Source organism: Chrysemys picta, chromosome 2 (genome assembly GCF_011386835.1).
Source record: "Chrysemys picta bellii isolate R12L10 chromosome 2, ASM1138683v2, whole genome shotgun sequence".
In the NCBI taxonomy this organism is placed as follows: domain Eukaryota; kingdom Metazoa; phylum Chordata; order Testudines; family Emydidae; genus Chrysemys; species Chrysemys picta.
Window position 1 is genome coordinate 213,574,158 of NC_088792.1, and position 17,461 is coordinate 213,591,618.

At 43.0% G+C, this 17,461-nt stretch overlaps 1 protein-coding gene across 4 annotated transcripts in view; it reads right to left on the reverse strand.

Moving 5' to 3' along the window:
• CDH2 (cadherin 2) overlaps positions 1–17,461 on the reverse strand; it is a 191,671-nt gene that overhangs the window by 111,044 nt on the left and 63,166 nt on the right. The window contains exon 1 of one of the 4 annotated variants that reach the window (XM_065585418.1): positions 15,520–15,586. The exons of the other annotated variants lie outside the window; for them this stretch is intronic. Coding sequence (XP_065441490.1) covers positions 15,520–15,571 — 52 coding nt within the window. The 5' untranslated portion in view covers positions 15,572–15,586. Of the gene's footprint in view, positions 1–15,519; positions 15,587–17,461 lie in introns of those variants that run through there. 4 annotated transcript variants of the gene reach the window in all.

Sequence of the window (17,461 nt, forward strand, 5' to 3'; positions counted from 1 at the left end):
AAATAATTCAAAATCATTAAACCTACTAAATTCACATGTTATCTGAAGAAGACAAAAAAGCTTGCTTATGCGTCAGCAAACTTTTGAAAACAGTAATATTTCTGGTTCTTGGTTTTTAAACTACTGTGCTATCCCAAGAGCCATATCCTTGTTGTCTAGAATCTTGTTGAGGTGTCAGTAGTCCGAATTTTAAAAATGACTCATTTTATAGGCTTTATGTTCTTTCACAGTTTACAAGTAACCCTGTAAGTTTTCATTTTATTCATATTTACTTGGACATTTTTATGGATTTTATATTTTTTTAGTGCTTTATAGTGTGTGCTATACACTAGTGGCATGATTCTCAAAGCGGTTGAGGCTCCTATTTCTTCTTTCAGACTTCCTTTAAACCTGTTTATTTTTTCCTACTATTTGCTGAACTGACCAAAAAAACCAAAACCAACCACCATAAGTCCCTGGCCTAGGACTTCCTGAATCACTGTCCAGTCCCTTCTGGAGACACAAAGTGGGTTGCAGAGCCATCCTAATGGAGCAGCTGAAGATTCCCTTGGTCTTGGGGAGTCCCAAGATGTCATAGAGCTGGGGCTAGCCAGCTCTACACCACTGAGGGTGTCCTCCCTTTCTCCCCGTCTTGCAACTCTGAAGCTCAGCAACTCTGACAACCAAGCCACACAATCAATTACACACAATCTCTAAAGGTTCTTGTTCATGCTGCAGTACTGGCCTTCTCTTTTAGACTCAGTCAACCCGAAGTAACTGAGTATGCAGGTACAGATGGCAACAAGATATTATGTGGTGGAGGACATCATATTAACAAATGGAAATCATACCTTAAAAGAATAACAGAAAACCAAGCTCCAAAAATATGTGGGCTTTCATTTTTGAAAAAAAAAATAAAAAAATTATTAGCTAAACAGAGACAAATAACTACACAACAATGTAGAAAGTAACAGCCACTTGGCCTTTATCAATCTAACACAAAGGAAAAAAATGAAATCAATTTATTAAAAATAATTTGCCCCCATCACCTATCTCATTTCTACATAACTAATTTGTTCCTTATTAGATGCCTACATTCAAAAAAACAAAACGTTAATCTGAAATGCTTTAATTTCTTTTTGTCTCCCAGCAAGCATTATTCCATTTTCTTGCCTTTGATTGTTTAAACATTCCTGCACATTTAATTTTCTATTTCTGAATTTAATTTGGAGGACAAGACTGTGAAGGATTATTTAGTGCACAAAGTAGAGATTTATCAGAAGTTACTGCTTCATAAAATCCCAAGAGAGGAAGATGAAAACTTCATGTGTACGAATTTAATTGATCTATTTTTAGTAGGCTCTAATCTGTGCAAATAATGTTTTAAACATACAATTATTTTCCTATTAATTTTGCAAGAAAGCTAAAACAAATGTACAGTGCAATAGGCAGGATATTTAAGTTAATATAAGAATAATCATTACCAATATTAGCACTTCAAGCTGCCTACATGTACATATTTACTTCTTTAGGCTTTCAGTTTTTTTGTTTTGTCTAAAGACGCACAGGATCCTAAAATCAGCTATATTAGATGCAATGCAATCTGTATTCTGTTAGTTTTTAGGCCCAAAGTCATACAGTTAATAGGGGCAATCAGTCATCCTAACATAATCCTAAAACTATGAAAAGTTAAGAACTCTTTTAGTTTCTCCTCAAACCTAGTTATGACTCTTGTTCTAAAAGAATGATCTCTCACTTTTTTAGATTGAACATAATTGTTTCATGCCATGATGTAGAGCACACAGTCTCTACTGGGAAGAAGTGTATCTGTTCACCACACTATTTACAGTCAATCCAAACATGAGGGTATAATCAAGAAAAAGGAAAAAAGTGTAAGAAGTAATTATTTTAAATACAGTACGTACTTACACACACACATACACACACTTATATGTGATGAGGGTTTTGCTCAAGTTCAATGGGGCCTTGTATTCAGTTACAGTTTCCTAGCCTATGCTCTCATCTGATTAGAATTTCTGTATCCTCTGGTCTTGCAGAATTCCTGTTACCTTCTTTTGTGTTAAGGCACTAAAGATGGCAATTTACGTCTAATTAACGGAACTGAGTCATAATGAGCTCTTTTCTTTTAGACATGATTTGAATGTTAAATGTCCAAAATAACCACTAAGACTGGGCTTTTAGTCCTGCTTCATCTTAAGTATTTGCAACACAATGCTCTCATTCAGGCTTCCTGCTTTGCATACAGTCAGAGGGTTGGAGGTTATCCACATTGAGAAATTCTTAAGATGGTATGCACAAAGGGATTTAACAGCATGCCACCAGCTTTAATATTTTAGCTATGCAGCCATGTTGAAGTAGGCAAACTCACTGTCTCATCCTTCAGAATCTGTCGATCTCCAGTCTACCTTTGAAATGGTATCCTTTTACCAGTTCCTGAATTTGATAGCATTCTTTATGAGGGATCAATTTCCATGCAAAAGAGACAAAAGGCAGGATGAAAGACAAGTTAGAAGCAAAGCACACAAAGAGCTGTGCATCTGTGTAAAGAAAAGCATGATAAAGCAGTTCTACCACTGATCTGTGATGATGAATGAAGATGTAATGGTGAAAATACAAGATTGCAGAGAAACCAAAAGCTAAAGCCAGAAGAAGACAAACAACTATATTTTAAGTGAAACAGTAGCAGAACTTCAGTCTCAAAAAGGAGAAAAATATTACTGATTCAGCATATCTTGATTTTAACTGCTGATACAGAATGAATAAAAAATTTAACACCTCCATTAGATACTAAACATAATTCAAAATGCAACTCAAGATTATATTTTGCACTCCTGTATTTTTGCCATCATGTGCTCCAAAATATATTTATAGTACCACACATAGAAATAAAAAAGAAGTATATGCATAGGGCCAGATATTCAGCCAGGCCAAAGACCCAGTCTGGATCTTTTGCACATACAATGAACAATGGATGGAAATAGCCATTGAAAAGATATGTCAAATTTAAATCCAGTAATTCAAAAAACAATATAAGAGCAGTTTGAAATTATATCCATTCCTACATCAAGAACAATTATTATGGTACTTCAATCACATCTTTTATCTATTTAAAAAAAAATTGTTTCTCTCTCTTCCATTGTGCAAAAGAACAAAAAACCATGAAAACTGAAGAAGGCCCTCATATTGCAAAATGGTTTATGACAGACCCTTACAGCTGCACAGATGCTTGATGACTTCGATATTAGTTTGGATGGGCGTAGCAGGGCTCAAAAGTACACAGGCCATTATGCAGGAATGGGGACCTATCAAATTGACTCTACAGGGAAAACAGGGAAACTGACTATATACAAACTGAAAAAAATAAAGAAAATATTTCTTTCTAATCACTTTTTTCATGTTATTAATTTTACTTGTAACAATAACAAGTTAAAAAGATTTTCTACATAAGTGTGGTTTTAAACTGACAGAATCCTTTTAATGCTTAACTAGATTATTTAATTGCTGAAGATATGTAAGTAATTATATATCAATCTGCTAATATTTTTCTCTGCATTTCATTGCAAGTGCAAAGTTGTGCCTGTAAAAATATTAGGATTACAGATTATAAAAACTTTTGAAACTCAGTTTAATAATTAAATGTGTAAGTAGTCCAATAAAAAGGATCACAGCCCAAATATTTCTAGATTGTAGTCTGTAATACTAAAAGCCAAATATTTTATATAGAGTAACAACACATGTATACAATAGCTATGCTATTTAATTCACAGTTGCCTTATGTATCTTTTCCCCACATAATCTTCGTATGCGATCCAAACTTTGCTTGTAAAAGCACTGGAAAAGGGGAATGACAGCTTTGATGGTGTGAGTTGAACACAGGGCAGTGCTTGCCTACAAAGTTTAGTTTTTCTTTTGCAAGGATAAACTGTGAAATTTACACATAAAAAAAAACAAACCCTCTAGTCCTGAGATTCTAGATTTGTCAAAAGAATTGATGCCCTATTAGCTAAAATATTAAAACTGACAGCATTTCAGAAAAAAAATTCATAATGATTCTGACTTGGTTAAAGGCACCATTTACAAAAATAATAATGTAGATATGCAAAGTTATAGTTTTGTTAAGAACTCTTTCCATTAATTCACTATTCTATTTTTCACCTCTCTGTGATAGTAATGGTTTAGTACACACCGTTCCCATAGAAATATTCAAAAGAAAGAAATCAACCACAAACTATAGCAAACAGTGCATAAACTGTTTTTCATTTTGTAAACACACTCAAAATGCCTAATTTCTTAACTCAAGGCTTGTGAAACAGTAAAACATCAATTACAAAAGTTCACCTGCAGACATTACATGTTAACAAATATTTAAATAAATCAGTATCCTAGTCAACTCTAACCCTAAATGTCCATTTAAAGGTGCTAATCTCTAGGCCTTTACTTCACATGGTGAAGAAAACTGGTATGTCCATTAATGTCTGACTTCTGCTGGGGATTCCTACAATTTAGTTCAGGAAGAAAACACATTTGAAATACAGTAATATAGAGAGGAATTTGAAGACACACATGATTTTAACACTTTCTGACTTGAACAGTCGATAGGCTGCATTTTTAGTTCACTTTTCACCTTTGAAAGAAAACGGAAACAGGTAAAGCAGATTTTCACAGATTCATAGATTCCAAGGTCAGAAAAACGACCATTGTGATCATCTAGTCCAGGGGTCAGCAACGTTTGGCATGCGGCTCGCCAGGGTAAGCACCTGTAGTAGTGAGACGATTCTACAATAAATCAGAAGCGGCGCGGGCAAGGGATGTGCTGGCCGCGGCTTCCCGGCATCCCCATTGGCCCAGGACGGCGAACCATGGCCAGTGGGGGACGCGATTGGCCGAACCTGCTGCGTCAGCAGGTAAATAAACTGGCCTGGCCCACCAGGGTGCTTACCCTGGCGAGCCGCGTGCCAAACGTTGCCGACCCCTTATCTAGTCTAACCTCCTGCATAACACAGGACATATTTAACATCATATGACTTGATTAACTACGAAAATCAATTCAGTGCACAAATCATTGTCATAATTATATGATATTTTTAGAAATAAAAACGAGTAGCAAAACCCACTGTGATACTTTTTTTCAGTGTTCTAGATGAGGGCATATCCTAGCTTAGGGCACCACTAAAAATATTTGGCAGTCTCCCCTTGTTCCTAGTAGACAAAAATCAACACATGGCCTGGTATAGTATAGCACAAAGTTGGTATTTGCGCAAGAGAGGCCTAGGACAGGAATATCATACACGTTATGTATAAGACAGATGTTTTGTGACAGAGCTACAAGGGAAAGATTGCACATATCACCTATTTGCACTATACTTGGCCAAAACAAAATTACCACAAAAATACCTACAAATCTGTGAGAAGAAACAAGTTTAACTTTGAATACCTGAGACTAAACATGACTTCTATTCTTGTGAAAATGGTAACAGACTGCAATCCAATATTTATTGTAGAATCGTCTCACTACTACAGGTTGCTTTGACAAGATTCCAGAAAGTCCATTCCTGCCATGTCCCATTTCTGAGTCAAGTCTTTGAAGATCTCAGGGGGAAGCACCATCTAATATGTTTGCCTTTCTAATTAGGTGACCAGTTGGGTGCACGGAAGTTGGGTCTTTGAAACAGAGAGAATAGTCTGTGGGCTTCTGTTGCAAGATTTCTGCTCTTGATGCTTCCTCAGTTCCCTATGTAGGATACCATGTCAGTGCTGTCAGACCTGATTAAGACTGATATGCCCTTGGTTATATGTTCAAACCTTAACCAGGAGAGAAACACAACTATGGTCTCAAAATATTACTCAGAAGCTGAGCTCTTCTGCTTGACCACAAGCCACCAAACAAACAATAACCCGGGAGAAACTGTAGCTATCCATGCAGACCAGCATCTCTCAGAATGTCTCTCAACAATTTCTGCTCTAGTTCATAGATTTTTCCACCTAACTTTTGAGGGTCAATGCACATGAACTTTCAAAAGTTTTACAGTAGCCAAAGCTTGCGGCAAAATGACTTTGTACCTAGCCAACAAGCCTACAGTACTCCTTTGAGATTTGCCACATCCCATATCCAGGAGTCACAAAATTAGGAAAAATGAATAAGGAATCTTTCAGTCCCAGTTTCCATCCAAAAGTACTTTCTATATAAAGACAATATAAGAGAACTTGTAAATATTTCCCTGTGGATTTGAATATTCTTTGTAAGGCAATACCTAAGCAGTTATAATTAAAAATAAATAAATATTCAGCATTTGCAAGCAGCTACCAAACAATACCTGATTTATCACAATTCTTGCCAATACTTAAACCAGAAAATAGCTGTAGAAACTGTGTTAAAGTTGCCAAAGGAAGCCTACAGATCCACCACCACACCCCTCCAAAAACAATTATTGGATGGGGAACTTGGTGTTTGGGAAGAGGTACTAATCTCAGGAGGAAAGTTGATAGTTTGCAAAGTAAACCCAAGATGCTGCCTGTTGTCAGAGCCCAAGAGTGAATTTTCATGTGCAGGATGGGCAGGAACTCTCTTCAGCAAAGAGTGGCTATTGGTATTTGTAGTTCCAGAGCAGCTGGGATTATAAATTAGAGCCTGACAAGGTATTTTGGGAAGGAGTTAGGGTATTTAAACAGCACTCTTCCCCCTGAACAAGGGTGAGACCTAGAGCAATCCGGAAGGGCTGAGTCTCTCTCTCCTTTTGCTACTGTGGTTCTCGGGAGAGCCCTGCGGTTCCGCGGATACCAATTTATATCAGTGGATATCCGCATCCGCGGGCATAAATTTGTTTCCGCTCAGGGCCCTCCTCATAAGCATGTTTCTTAGGAACAGCTGATAAGTTTTGGACAACACTTCTGAAAGAGGACACCACATATTAGTCCACATATGACCTCATTGTCCATAAAGATCTTTTGAAGACAACTGCCAGTTCCTTCTGAATATGTTTCACTATCAGATACCTCTTCTTCTTTACCTTCACCTTGTCCCATCAGTAAGGGTCTTGTTCTTCATCTCCAAGTGTCCTTGTCCAGTGCATCTTCCAAGCTGAAATCAACCTTCTTCATGTGCCCCATCTAGGGTGACCAGATCACCCGAGTGAAATATCGGGACGCACGGGGGGAGGGGGCGTGGCGGGAGGGGGCGGGGCAAAAAAAACCCCACCCTTCCTCCACAAGCGCTGGAGGAAGGCCAGGGAGACGCAGGGGAAGCACGGGGCCAGGGTGAGTGAGAGTCCGGCCTGGTCCTGAGCAGGCAGGACTCAGTCGGGCAGTAGGGAGAGTAGGGGGGCAGCCCACAGGGCCAGGGGGCGGCTGTTCTCCCCCCGGGCAGCGGGACTTGGGAGCAGCCGCTGCTGCAGCTCCCACTGACGCGGGGGGAGGAGGCGGCTGATGGCCAAGCTCGGCGGCTGCGGCGCCCGGGCCCGAACCCCCACGAGCCTGGGCTTGCTGTGGGGACCCAGCAGCGCGCATGCTGCGCCCAGCCCCTGGCCAGTCACATCTGGGCTGCTGCCCAGCCGGTGCTATCCCGCCATGGGATAGCACCAGTTGGGCAGCAGCCCAGAGGCAACTGGCCAGGGGCTGGGCTGGGCGCAGCGCGTGCGCGCTGCTGGGTCCCCGCAGCAGGCTTGGGTGCCAGAGCCACAGCCACAGCCGAGCTTGGCCATCAGCTTCCTCCCTCCGCGGCAGTGGGAGCTGCAGCTACGGCTGCTCCCGAGTCCCGCTGCCCGGGGGGGAGAACAGCCGCCGCCTGGCCCCACGGGCCGTCCCCCTCCTCTCCCTCCAGTACCGCCCGACTGAGTCCTGCCTGCGCTGGGGCCAGGCCGGACTCTCACTCACCCCGGCCCCGCGCTTCCCCTGCGTCCCCGGAGCCTCCCTCCAGCACTTGTGGAGGGAGGAGGAATGGTGAGCCTGGGGAAGAGGCAGGGATTCGGGAAGGGAGCCAATGGGGGGAGGAGGGGGCGGAGTCGGGGTGGGGTGGGGGGCGAGCACTTCCGGACTCCAGAGCATTTCCTTGTTTGTCCAGTGTCCCGACTGCACATCAGTCGGGATGCGGGACAAACAAGGAAATATTGGGACAGTCCCGATAAAATCCGGACGTCTGGTCACCCTAGCCCCATCAATATCTGAAACCACCTTTCTCTAGGTCTTCCTTGTGGTCTTTGCCCCACGAAATACTCACTCTTGCACCGTCTGCCCAACATATTCCATATTTCTTTGTCTCACATGATCCAGCCATTCCAGTCAACACTCCCTCAGCTTTTCTGTGACGGGGTTACCCACATCACGATTCATACCCATTTCTCAGCATAGCCGATCAGCTCTCATCTTACCCAGCATTCACCTGAATATTCCCATTTCAGCAGTGAGTAGTAGTAGTTCTTTTCTCTTCCTCATTGGCCAACATTCTAACCAATACATCATGGCTAGCCTAATCATGCTTTTCTACACTTCACTCGTTAGCTTACATGGCATATATCTACTGCAGAGAATTTCCGTCAACTCTCTCCATTTACACCAAGCACTCTTCATGTGGCTTCTAACTTCCACCGCCATGTTCCCATCCAGGACCAGCACTGAACCGAGGTATTTATTATTGCACAGACTTTAACTCTAAATCATCTAGTTTTACTGGCTTATGGTTGTCCCTCTCAACAAAGCATCACTTGTTTTTCGTCTGTAACACAGTATATTGGTCCTTTAAAAGTAAAGGGGGACGGACGACCCCATTCCAGTGGGCTGTAGTCCACGAAAGCTTATGCTCTAATAAATTTGTTAGTCTCTAAGGTGCCACAAGTACTCCTGTTCTTTTTGCGGATACAGACTAACACGGCTGCTACTCTGAAACCTGTTGGCTGATTTGTAAGCCATTTTCTTCTAATGCAGCCCTCCATAATTCTAGATCCCTTTCCACAGTTAGTATTTATCTTCACAGCACAACATAATATCATTGGTGAAAAGCGTGATTCGTGGAGCTTCTCCCTTACTCTCCTGTGTTAAGTTGTCCATTAAAGTCACAAATAGGAATGGGCATACAGCTGATCCTTCAAGTAGACCTGCCCTCACGGTGAATGAGTCATTGTAACTGCTGCTTCTTCTCACTACTGTCATGCTACCCTCAGGTATGTCCATGAGGGTCTGAACATGTGTCTCCAAAAGACTGCACAACTGCAGACCCCACCATAACAAGTTCTCTAGGAACTCTGTCATAAACCTTTTCTAAATCTGAAAACACTAAGCGCTGTCTCTTGTGTTTCTTCCTGTACACCTTCAATATATGAGTTGCAAACACTGCATCCTCTGTTTCACTAGCAGACACCTATTTTTCTAAGAGCATGTCTACACTTGCCATTTAAAGCACAAAAAGTCCCTTTTTTGTGCAAAAAACGCAGGAGCATCAACACTTGTTAATGATTTTTTGCGGTGAACAGAAAACCACCTCCACGAGAGGCTTACCGCTGATTCTTTTGTGGTGATGCGCAAGTGAAGACACCTTCTTCCTGTGAAAACAAATTTTAGCCTCCAGAGGATATCTAGGTGACTCTGGCCAGCACCTCTGCTGCTCTGACACCAGGTAAACGGACGTCCACCCCTCCTCCTGTAAAGCCATGGGAAGTTTGAAACTCCCTTTCCTATTCTGAGTGCTCATCTGCCCAGGTGATCATGGCCGCTCCACATAGCAAACGATCCCTTACTTGGAGCAATGCCGAGCTACTGGACCTGATCAGTGTTTGGGGAGAGGAGATTGTGCAGTGCCAGCTGCGTTCCAGCTGTAGGAATGTCAATACCTACGAGCAGATTGCACGCAGCTTGCAGGAGAAGGGGCATAACAGGGACACACTGCAGTGCAGAGCGAAGGTGAAGGAGCTGAGGAACGCATACCACAAGGTCAGGGAGGCAAGTCAGCACCATCAGTCTGGTGCTGCGCCCCAAACCTGCCATTTTTACAGTGAGTTGGATGCAATCCTAAGTGGTGACCCCATCTCCATTGCAAAGAGCCCAGTGGATACTTCTGCATGTCCGGAGGCAGTGGAAAGTGGCCCTAGCCAGGAGGAGGTCATAGATGAAAAGGAGGAGGCTGAGGAAGCTGTGGAGCCCGTTGCTGCGTGCACTCAGGACCCTTTCTCCACTCTGGAAGTGTCTAGCCAATGTGAGCGGCCACGGTCTGCTGAGGCAGGAGAGCAGAGCTCTTGTAAGTTGCTTTGCTTTGACAATGCATAAAGCAGGTTGAGGGCACAGAAAAGTACTAAGGTAGCTGTGTTTGTGTGCTGGGTGCACTCTCAAGTGGAGATACATGATAAAAATAAATGGAGAGAAACCATGACAAAGTGGAAAGAGGGAGAGAACCGAGACTGAAAAGAGAATAATGCTTTCCATGGGGAAGCCACATAGAGGCTAATCAACATTTTGGAGAGTCAGACAGATATGTTTCATTCTCTCTTTACACTGCAGAGTGACCTGATTCGTGACCACCCCCCATTGCAGCAAGTGCAGAATTCTTTCCCATGCACTCCCCAAACTCCCACTGCACTTTCTTATAGGCTCACTGAAAATTTTTCCATTCCTCCATACCCCCAGACAGCTGGAGTTATACACAGCTGTGAGGTGTATGGGTGCCCCACCCTGTTCCACCATCACTGAGGATGGCTGTATGTGCATGTGGTATTTTCTTTTTTTTAAATAAAAGCACAAATTTTTCAAAAAGAAGCAAGCTTGATTTGTGTTCACATTTCTTTACATGTCATCACAGCTATGAGTCAACTAGCACTTCATCTTCATTGAAATTACACACAGAACCGCCATGTAGCACAGCACATGCTATTAACACTTCCTTTCCCAAGCACAGCAGCAAAGTTTAATGATTTTCATTTTCAAACTTTTCCCTCCAGGCATTCCGGATCCTAACTGCCCTACATTGTGCCCCTCTAATAGCCCTGGTATCTGGCTGCTGAAACTCAGCAGCCAGGCGTTCGGCCTCCATGCTCCACATATGAGTAAACCTTTCGCCCTTCCCCTCATAGTGTTATGTAAAATACAGCAAGCCGCAATAACCATGGGAATATTTTTCTCAATCATTTCCAGTCTACTGTACAATCATCTTCAGCGCGCTTTCAAAAGGCCAAATGCACATTCAACAGCCATTCTGCACTACTCAGCCTGTTGTTGAAACATTCCTTACTGACATCTACGTTTTCAGTGTATGGCTTCATGAGCCATGGCATTAATGGGTAAGCTGGGTCTCCCAGGATCACAATGGGCATTTCCACTTCCCCAACGGTGATCCACTGGTCTGGAAAGAAAGTCCCTGCTTGTGGCTTTCTGTACAGGCCAGTGTTTCTAAAGATACGTGCGTCATGCACCTTTCCGGACCATCCAGTGTTAATATGAATGAAACGTCCACGGTGATCTTCTAGTGCAGTGGTTCCCAAACTGGGGTTCGTGAACCCCTGGGAGTTCACGAAATGTTACAGGGGGTTCTCGGGAAAAAAATCCCTAATGGCAGACAGAGCTGTCCATAGGGACCCCATAGGGCCAGCAGCCCAGAGCCCCTGGACTGAGATTTAAACTTCAAGACTCCTTATAAGAAATGGAAAGGGAAGTGGATATTTTTTGCTGTTTTTAAAATTAAATAGGCAGCTAGTGTTCTTCATAATAATTTTAAAAACAATAAGTTTAAGCTTTGTTGTAACATGCGTTGTTTGCCTGGACTGCTCAGGACCTGAATGCTTGTGTAGGAGGAACTCTTCAAGTTGTCTTCTTAAATACCTTCATGCTGTTTCAAATCTGATACTCCTTGATGAAACATAGGAGGCTTGTCTTATAACAGGCTTATTCAAAGTGATACAAGCTATGAAAGGAAAGGGAGATCTTGGAAGAGTGTTGCCGTTTTCATAATGTAATCAAATACTGTAATGATGAATAATTAATAATAAATAGTGTGTAATAAGCATGTCATAAAAAAAAAATTTATATTTCCAAGATCACTACTTTTATAATTTATACTCAGGTAAAGGAGAAAATCCCTGGATATATTCATTTTTAGGAGCGGGTTCGCGAGACTTGACATTTTAGTGAAAGGGCTTCACAGGTTGTTAAAGTTTGGGAACCACTGTTCTGGTGCCTGCAAAACCATGGAGAAATACTCCTCATGATTTATGAACTTGGTGCCAAGGTGGGCCGGGGCAACAACAGGGATGTGCGTTCCATCTATCGCCCCACCACAGTTAGAGAAGCCTATTTCTGCAAAGCCATCCAAAATATCATGCACATTACCAAGAGTCGTGGTCTTGCGCAGTAGGATGCGATTAATGGCCTTGCACACTTGACTTACCATGGCACAACGGTCGATCTCCCCATTCTCAGTCTGATGTCCTTGCGACACAGGTCTGGGGAAAGCTCAGCACACAGTTCCATGAAGGTGTCTTTCCACATCCGACAGTTTTGAAGCCACTGGTTATCATCCCAGACATGCATAATGATACGATCCCACCACTCTGAGCTAGTTTCCCTAGCCCAAGAACGCCGTTCCACAGTGCTCAGCTCCTCAGTTAATGCCAAAAGCAATCAAATGTTACTGCTTTCTATTTCAGGTAGCTCATCAGGCATCTCTGACTGCAGTTGTCTTTGCAAGTTTAAGAACAGCTGCACTGCCACGTGCGATGTGCAAGTGACAGTTATCATAGTGGACAGCAGTGCAGGATCCATTCCTACTTGTAGATGTGGCGAGGAAAGCAGCCAGACAGCAAGGGGTGTTACAAAATGCCGCAAAAGAAACAAGGACGTAATGGGGCTGCTGGGACATGAAGCAGTGCATCACAGGGCACTGAGCAGGGACCCAGAATGCCTTGCACTCACCTCCCCTTCTCACGTGACCTATCATCAAAATGGAGAGAGCTGCACTGTGGGATAGCTGCCCTAGTGCGCTGCTCTATTCGGCGATGGAAGTGCTGCACATGTAAACACTATCAAGTGAGTACACAGACAAGCACTTTTCTTTCACCAGTGAAACTGACAGCGCAAAAACTCTGCAAGTGTAGACATACCCTAAATAGTCTTAACTGTCTGCATTAAAATGTCTGGAGGTAAAAGAGATTTTCTTTTATAATGCTATAGAATCTCAACAAGCTTCCACCAGAATGGTAGGTCTTTTAGGAGCTTGCCATTTAAATGCACAGCAATGTTCTATACTCATTGTTAATTACTCCTTTGTCACTCATATCTCATCATGGGTCTGAAGATACAGGGATGATCACTTCCAAACCAAATGACTGTTAGTGTCCAGATGAAGGAAACAAACCTATGTAGCTATTTGAAGTCACAGTCTTTCAAGAACTGCTAGGGTCCTAAAGCTGCTACAAATTCATTCACTCTGAACAAGAAAATCCTCATTTTGAGTATTATTTCCTTTTTAAAACCAATCCTCTATCTCTCGCTCCATTGCCAATGCAATTTAAGGGTTGGCCTCTGTCCCTCTTCTTCTCCTAAAAAAGGATAAGGACATTAGTGCAAGAGGACCAGAAAGCTTACCTAACATGGCAAATGGAGGCTCTATCAGTGTGAGGGAATCCCAGGAAGGCACAGCTGGGTCTATGCCACGTGTTTTCAGTCCCCTGGCATAAGGAATAGTGGCATGGCTACAGCACCTTACATTTTGGCAATTTTCAGCTGCACAATATTCCCAAGGGGACCCTTATCAGAATGGGCCTATTCTGACCTTCATCAGGTTCTAATTCAGACTCCAGCTGCTCTGAAAGCACAAAAGTGGCTAGCCCTATTCTCTGGTACTACAGCTTGGGCAGGGCCTAAGATATTGTCAGGAACCCAGCTGCCTTTGGGCTTGATCACCCAGCAATCCAATGAGCTCAGCTGGGTCCAATAAACCCTCACTAAGTAACTATGCTCCCTGATTGGTCAGAAGACCCAAGAAATCACCATTTACACACTGCAGCAACAGCCGTACACTGGCTGCTCAACGTACCCATTCCGCTCCAGCCCTAGTTCTGTCATACCTCTGAACTCCTGATTCCTGACTCCAGGCTCTGACTATTGGCTTGCTTCCTGACCATGACTCCAGTTCTGTCCTCTGATTCTGCTCCAACCACTAGGGAAGACTTTTGCTTCGACCACTAGATTGTACTGCCTGTGCCTTCATGTGTGACAAATATGGCCCTGTTAATCCAGCTCCATTCCTATCCTTTCCTTCCAGTTTTTTAGTATCTTTATTCCTTAAGAGACAGAGCGCATGCCTCAGTCAGGGGCGTGTATCAAGGGGACAAGCAGGGACATGCCCCCCGCCCCCAATAATTGGTGGGAGCACAGAACTCCTCCGGACCCAGGATTGCAGCGGGGAGCTCACAGCTCCTCTGGCCCCAGGGCCGTGGCGGGGGCACAGAACGTGCTCCTCCAGATGTGGTCGAATTTTTATTCCTGCACACACCCCTGGCCTCAGTTAACCTGCTCTTCTCTCATTTCCTTTCCTAATTCCCTAGACTTTGCTCTTTGTAGATTTAAGAAAGAGGAGAAAGTTGAGGGACAAAAACGAGATGGGAAGACTGATTTATGAGAGATGATTAAAAGAGCAAAATATGTTGTCTATATCTTGGCTAAGCAGCAAATGGGGAAGTCACAATAATTATTATCTGCAAAGTATTTGAAGAACATAAAGAATGATATAAGGCAGTGTAGTCCAAGAGGGTATAACTAGGGCAAAAGGCTATTTAAAAAAAATTAAAACGGGAACATAGGCAAACTATCAGGAAAAACACTTGAAAGTAAGATTCACTTGGCTGTGCAATTGTCTGTTCAAAGAGAAGAGACGGAAGTTCAATTTCATGGAAATTTTTAAAACTCAAGTATAAATATACACCTCTACCCCGATATAACGCGGTTCTCAGGAGCCAAAAAATCTCACCGTGTTATAGGTGAGGTCGCGTTGTAACAGGGTAGGGAGAGGAACCGCTCCCCGCCCCAGCTCACCTCCGCTCTGCCTCCACCTCCTCCCTGAGCGCGCCACCGCCACTCCGCTTCTCTCTCCCTCCCTTCCAGGCTTGCCGCACCAATCAGCTGAGGTGAGCTGGGGCAGGGGGCCCCGGGGAGGGCCACAGCAAGTAACGGGTGCAGAGGAACCACTTGCGGTAACACGAATTCGGATATAATGCAGTAAAGCAGCCCCGTCCCCCGGAGCGCTGCTTTACCGCATTATATCCGAATTTGCATTATATCGGACCGCATTATATTGGGGTAGAGGTGTATATGACAGGAACAATCCTATGCTGGCTGCAATGGCGAAAGTGGACTGAAATCTCCCCTCCTTCCCCGACATCTGTAATTTCTATAATCCTATACCACCTCTAGAGAGAACAAACCTTTTCTGCAGTAGAGTTTCTTCTTATAGTCCTTCACAAGACCCATAATGGTGGCAATTACTGTGTCATTCACCTGTAGTGATCATTCACTTATATTGATCAGAGGCAAAATTAGTTTTCTTACCTGTAATTTTGGTGTCTCCTAATATGGCTCCACTGCTCTGGACAGAAGTCATACCTCATGGGAAGTGGAAGGCACTGACCATCATCCACCAACCACGTAGAGAGGGTAATAAAGTAGTGAACAAATACAAAAATATTCACTACAAATAAAGGAAAGACAGAGGTGACTGTCTGTCAAAGAATAAAGCCCGTTGAGAACCCCTCTGGTAAATAGCCTTTGAATTAAAAAAATACTATATCTCAGAAGGAATAGTTTTCTCTCTCTCTCTTTTAAATATATATATACACACGTACATATAACAGCCTAAGATTTCAAAAGTGACTACGGTAGTGATTTGTGAGTACCACAGTTTTTGGGTGCCCAATTCAAGGCATTTTAAAGAGGCAGATTTTCACTGGACAGGTGCATAGCACTTCTTAAAGTCAGAGATCTTTAATGTGTCCCAAGTTGGGCCTCCCAAAATTGAGGCACCCAAAATTGCTAGTCACTTTTGAAAATTTAGGCCTCTATACATACATATTTCAGGTCAGATCTTCTACCTCTATTCTGCCCTAGCAGAGCATCTGGGGATTCCTCCTGTCACCCATTCCTAGTCCATCCTTCCCGACACAATGGGCATTCCGGGATGTGTGTCAAGGGCATAGGGGCAGTTTGTAAATCCTAGGTTTGCAAAACAGCCCCATGAGGGCTGCTTCAACCAATGCAGTCAGATCAGTGCTGCGGCTGCTCATATGTTCAGCAGAGGTTTTGGGGATGCAAAGCGAAATATGTCTTCCCCTCCTTTCTCAGCTGCACCTAAACATCTTACTCTTAATTTTTATTTATTTTTAATCATTTATATCTTTGTTCCAAAAAGCATTCAGAGAGATTTCAAGACTTGTTGCCTGAAGACGGCATGCACTGAGAACAGCAACTCAGTTCAAAGGAGGTTCCCAAATGGGTTATGATTGAAAAGGGATGAAAAGAGCTGACTGCTTTAAGTGGAGCTCACCATTATAAGCTTGGCACAGCCTAGGGCTGGTGTTCAAGGTACCTTAACTAGAGAGAGTTGAAAATAGGGGTTCTAGCAAAAAATATAATAATTACCATACCTTTCCTGATTAAACATTTTGTCTAAAAGCCACAGGGAAGATGATTGAGAGAAACACAACATTTGGACATACCCTTAGCGCATCCTTGTCTGCTGACTGTCAGTGTCCAGGCTGTGAGCCACAGCAACAGAGTATTTAAGGCATCCAGGGTTACAGGAGAGGTGATGACAGAACCCCTCAATCGTCTGAATTGCACTCCAGAATGTGACAGAACCCCTCCTCTAACATGAAATAAACCTTCTATATGGTATTCTAGGATAACTTTCATAGGGAAAGAAAGGAATAATGTTTTTATCCAGGACCCTGCTGAGGGAGTCACCAAATGACACACAACAATTCCAAGAAGTAACTGTTTACCAAGATTCCTGGTACGAAGCTACAGGCATAGGAGATCAGGAAGACACAAGGAACCTTGGTGAGTCTGTTTCACTATATTTGGTGGGGGGGGGGGGGGGGGAGCGTCTTTTTTTTTAACATTAGACATCCACATTTTCAGAATTATATAGGTATATAAAGATTTAAGTTAGCTTGGCTAAAGAATATATATGCACTGTGATTTGTATAGAGTACAGCTTAGCAATTGTTGGAAGGCCTTGAAAGATGGTATGCTTAATTGGAAATACCGAACTTGGAATTTGGCTTAATTGAAAATACTGGATCTGGAGTATGGCTCCTAAGATAGGAGGAAAATCTTTAAAGAAAGAGACCCAGTTATCAGGAATGGGTTCTAACCCATTTTAGCAAAGAAAGAAATTCAAGGAGCAGGGATTATAGTCATGGAGGTTCCGATAGTAAAGGTATAAAAGGGTGACCTCAAAGAGTTCATTGCTAGTGTCCAGCTGGACCCAGCC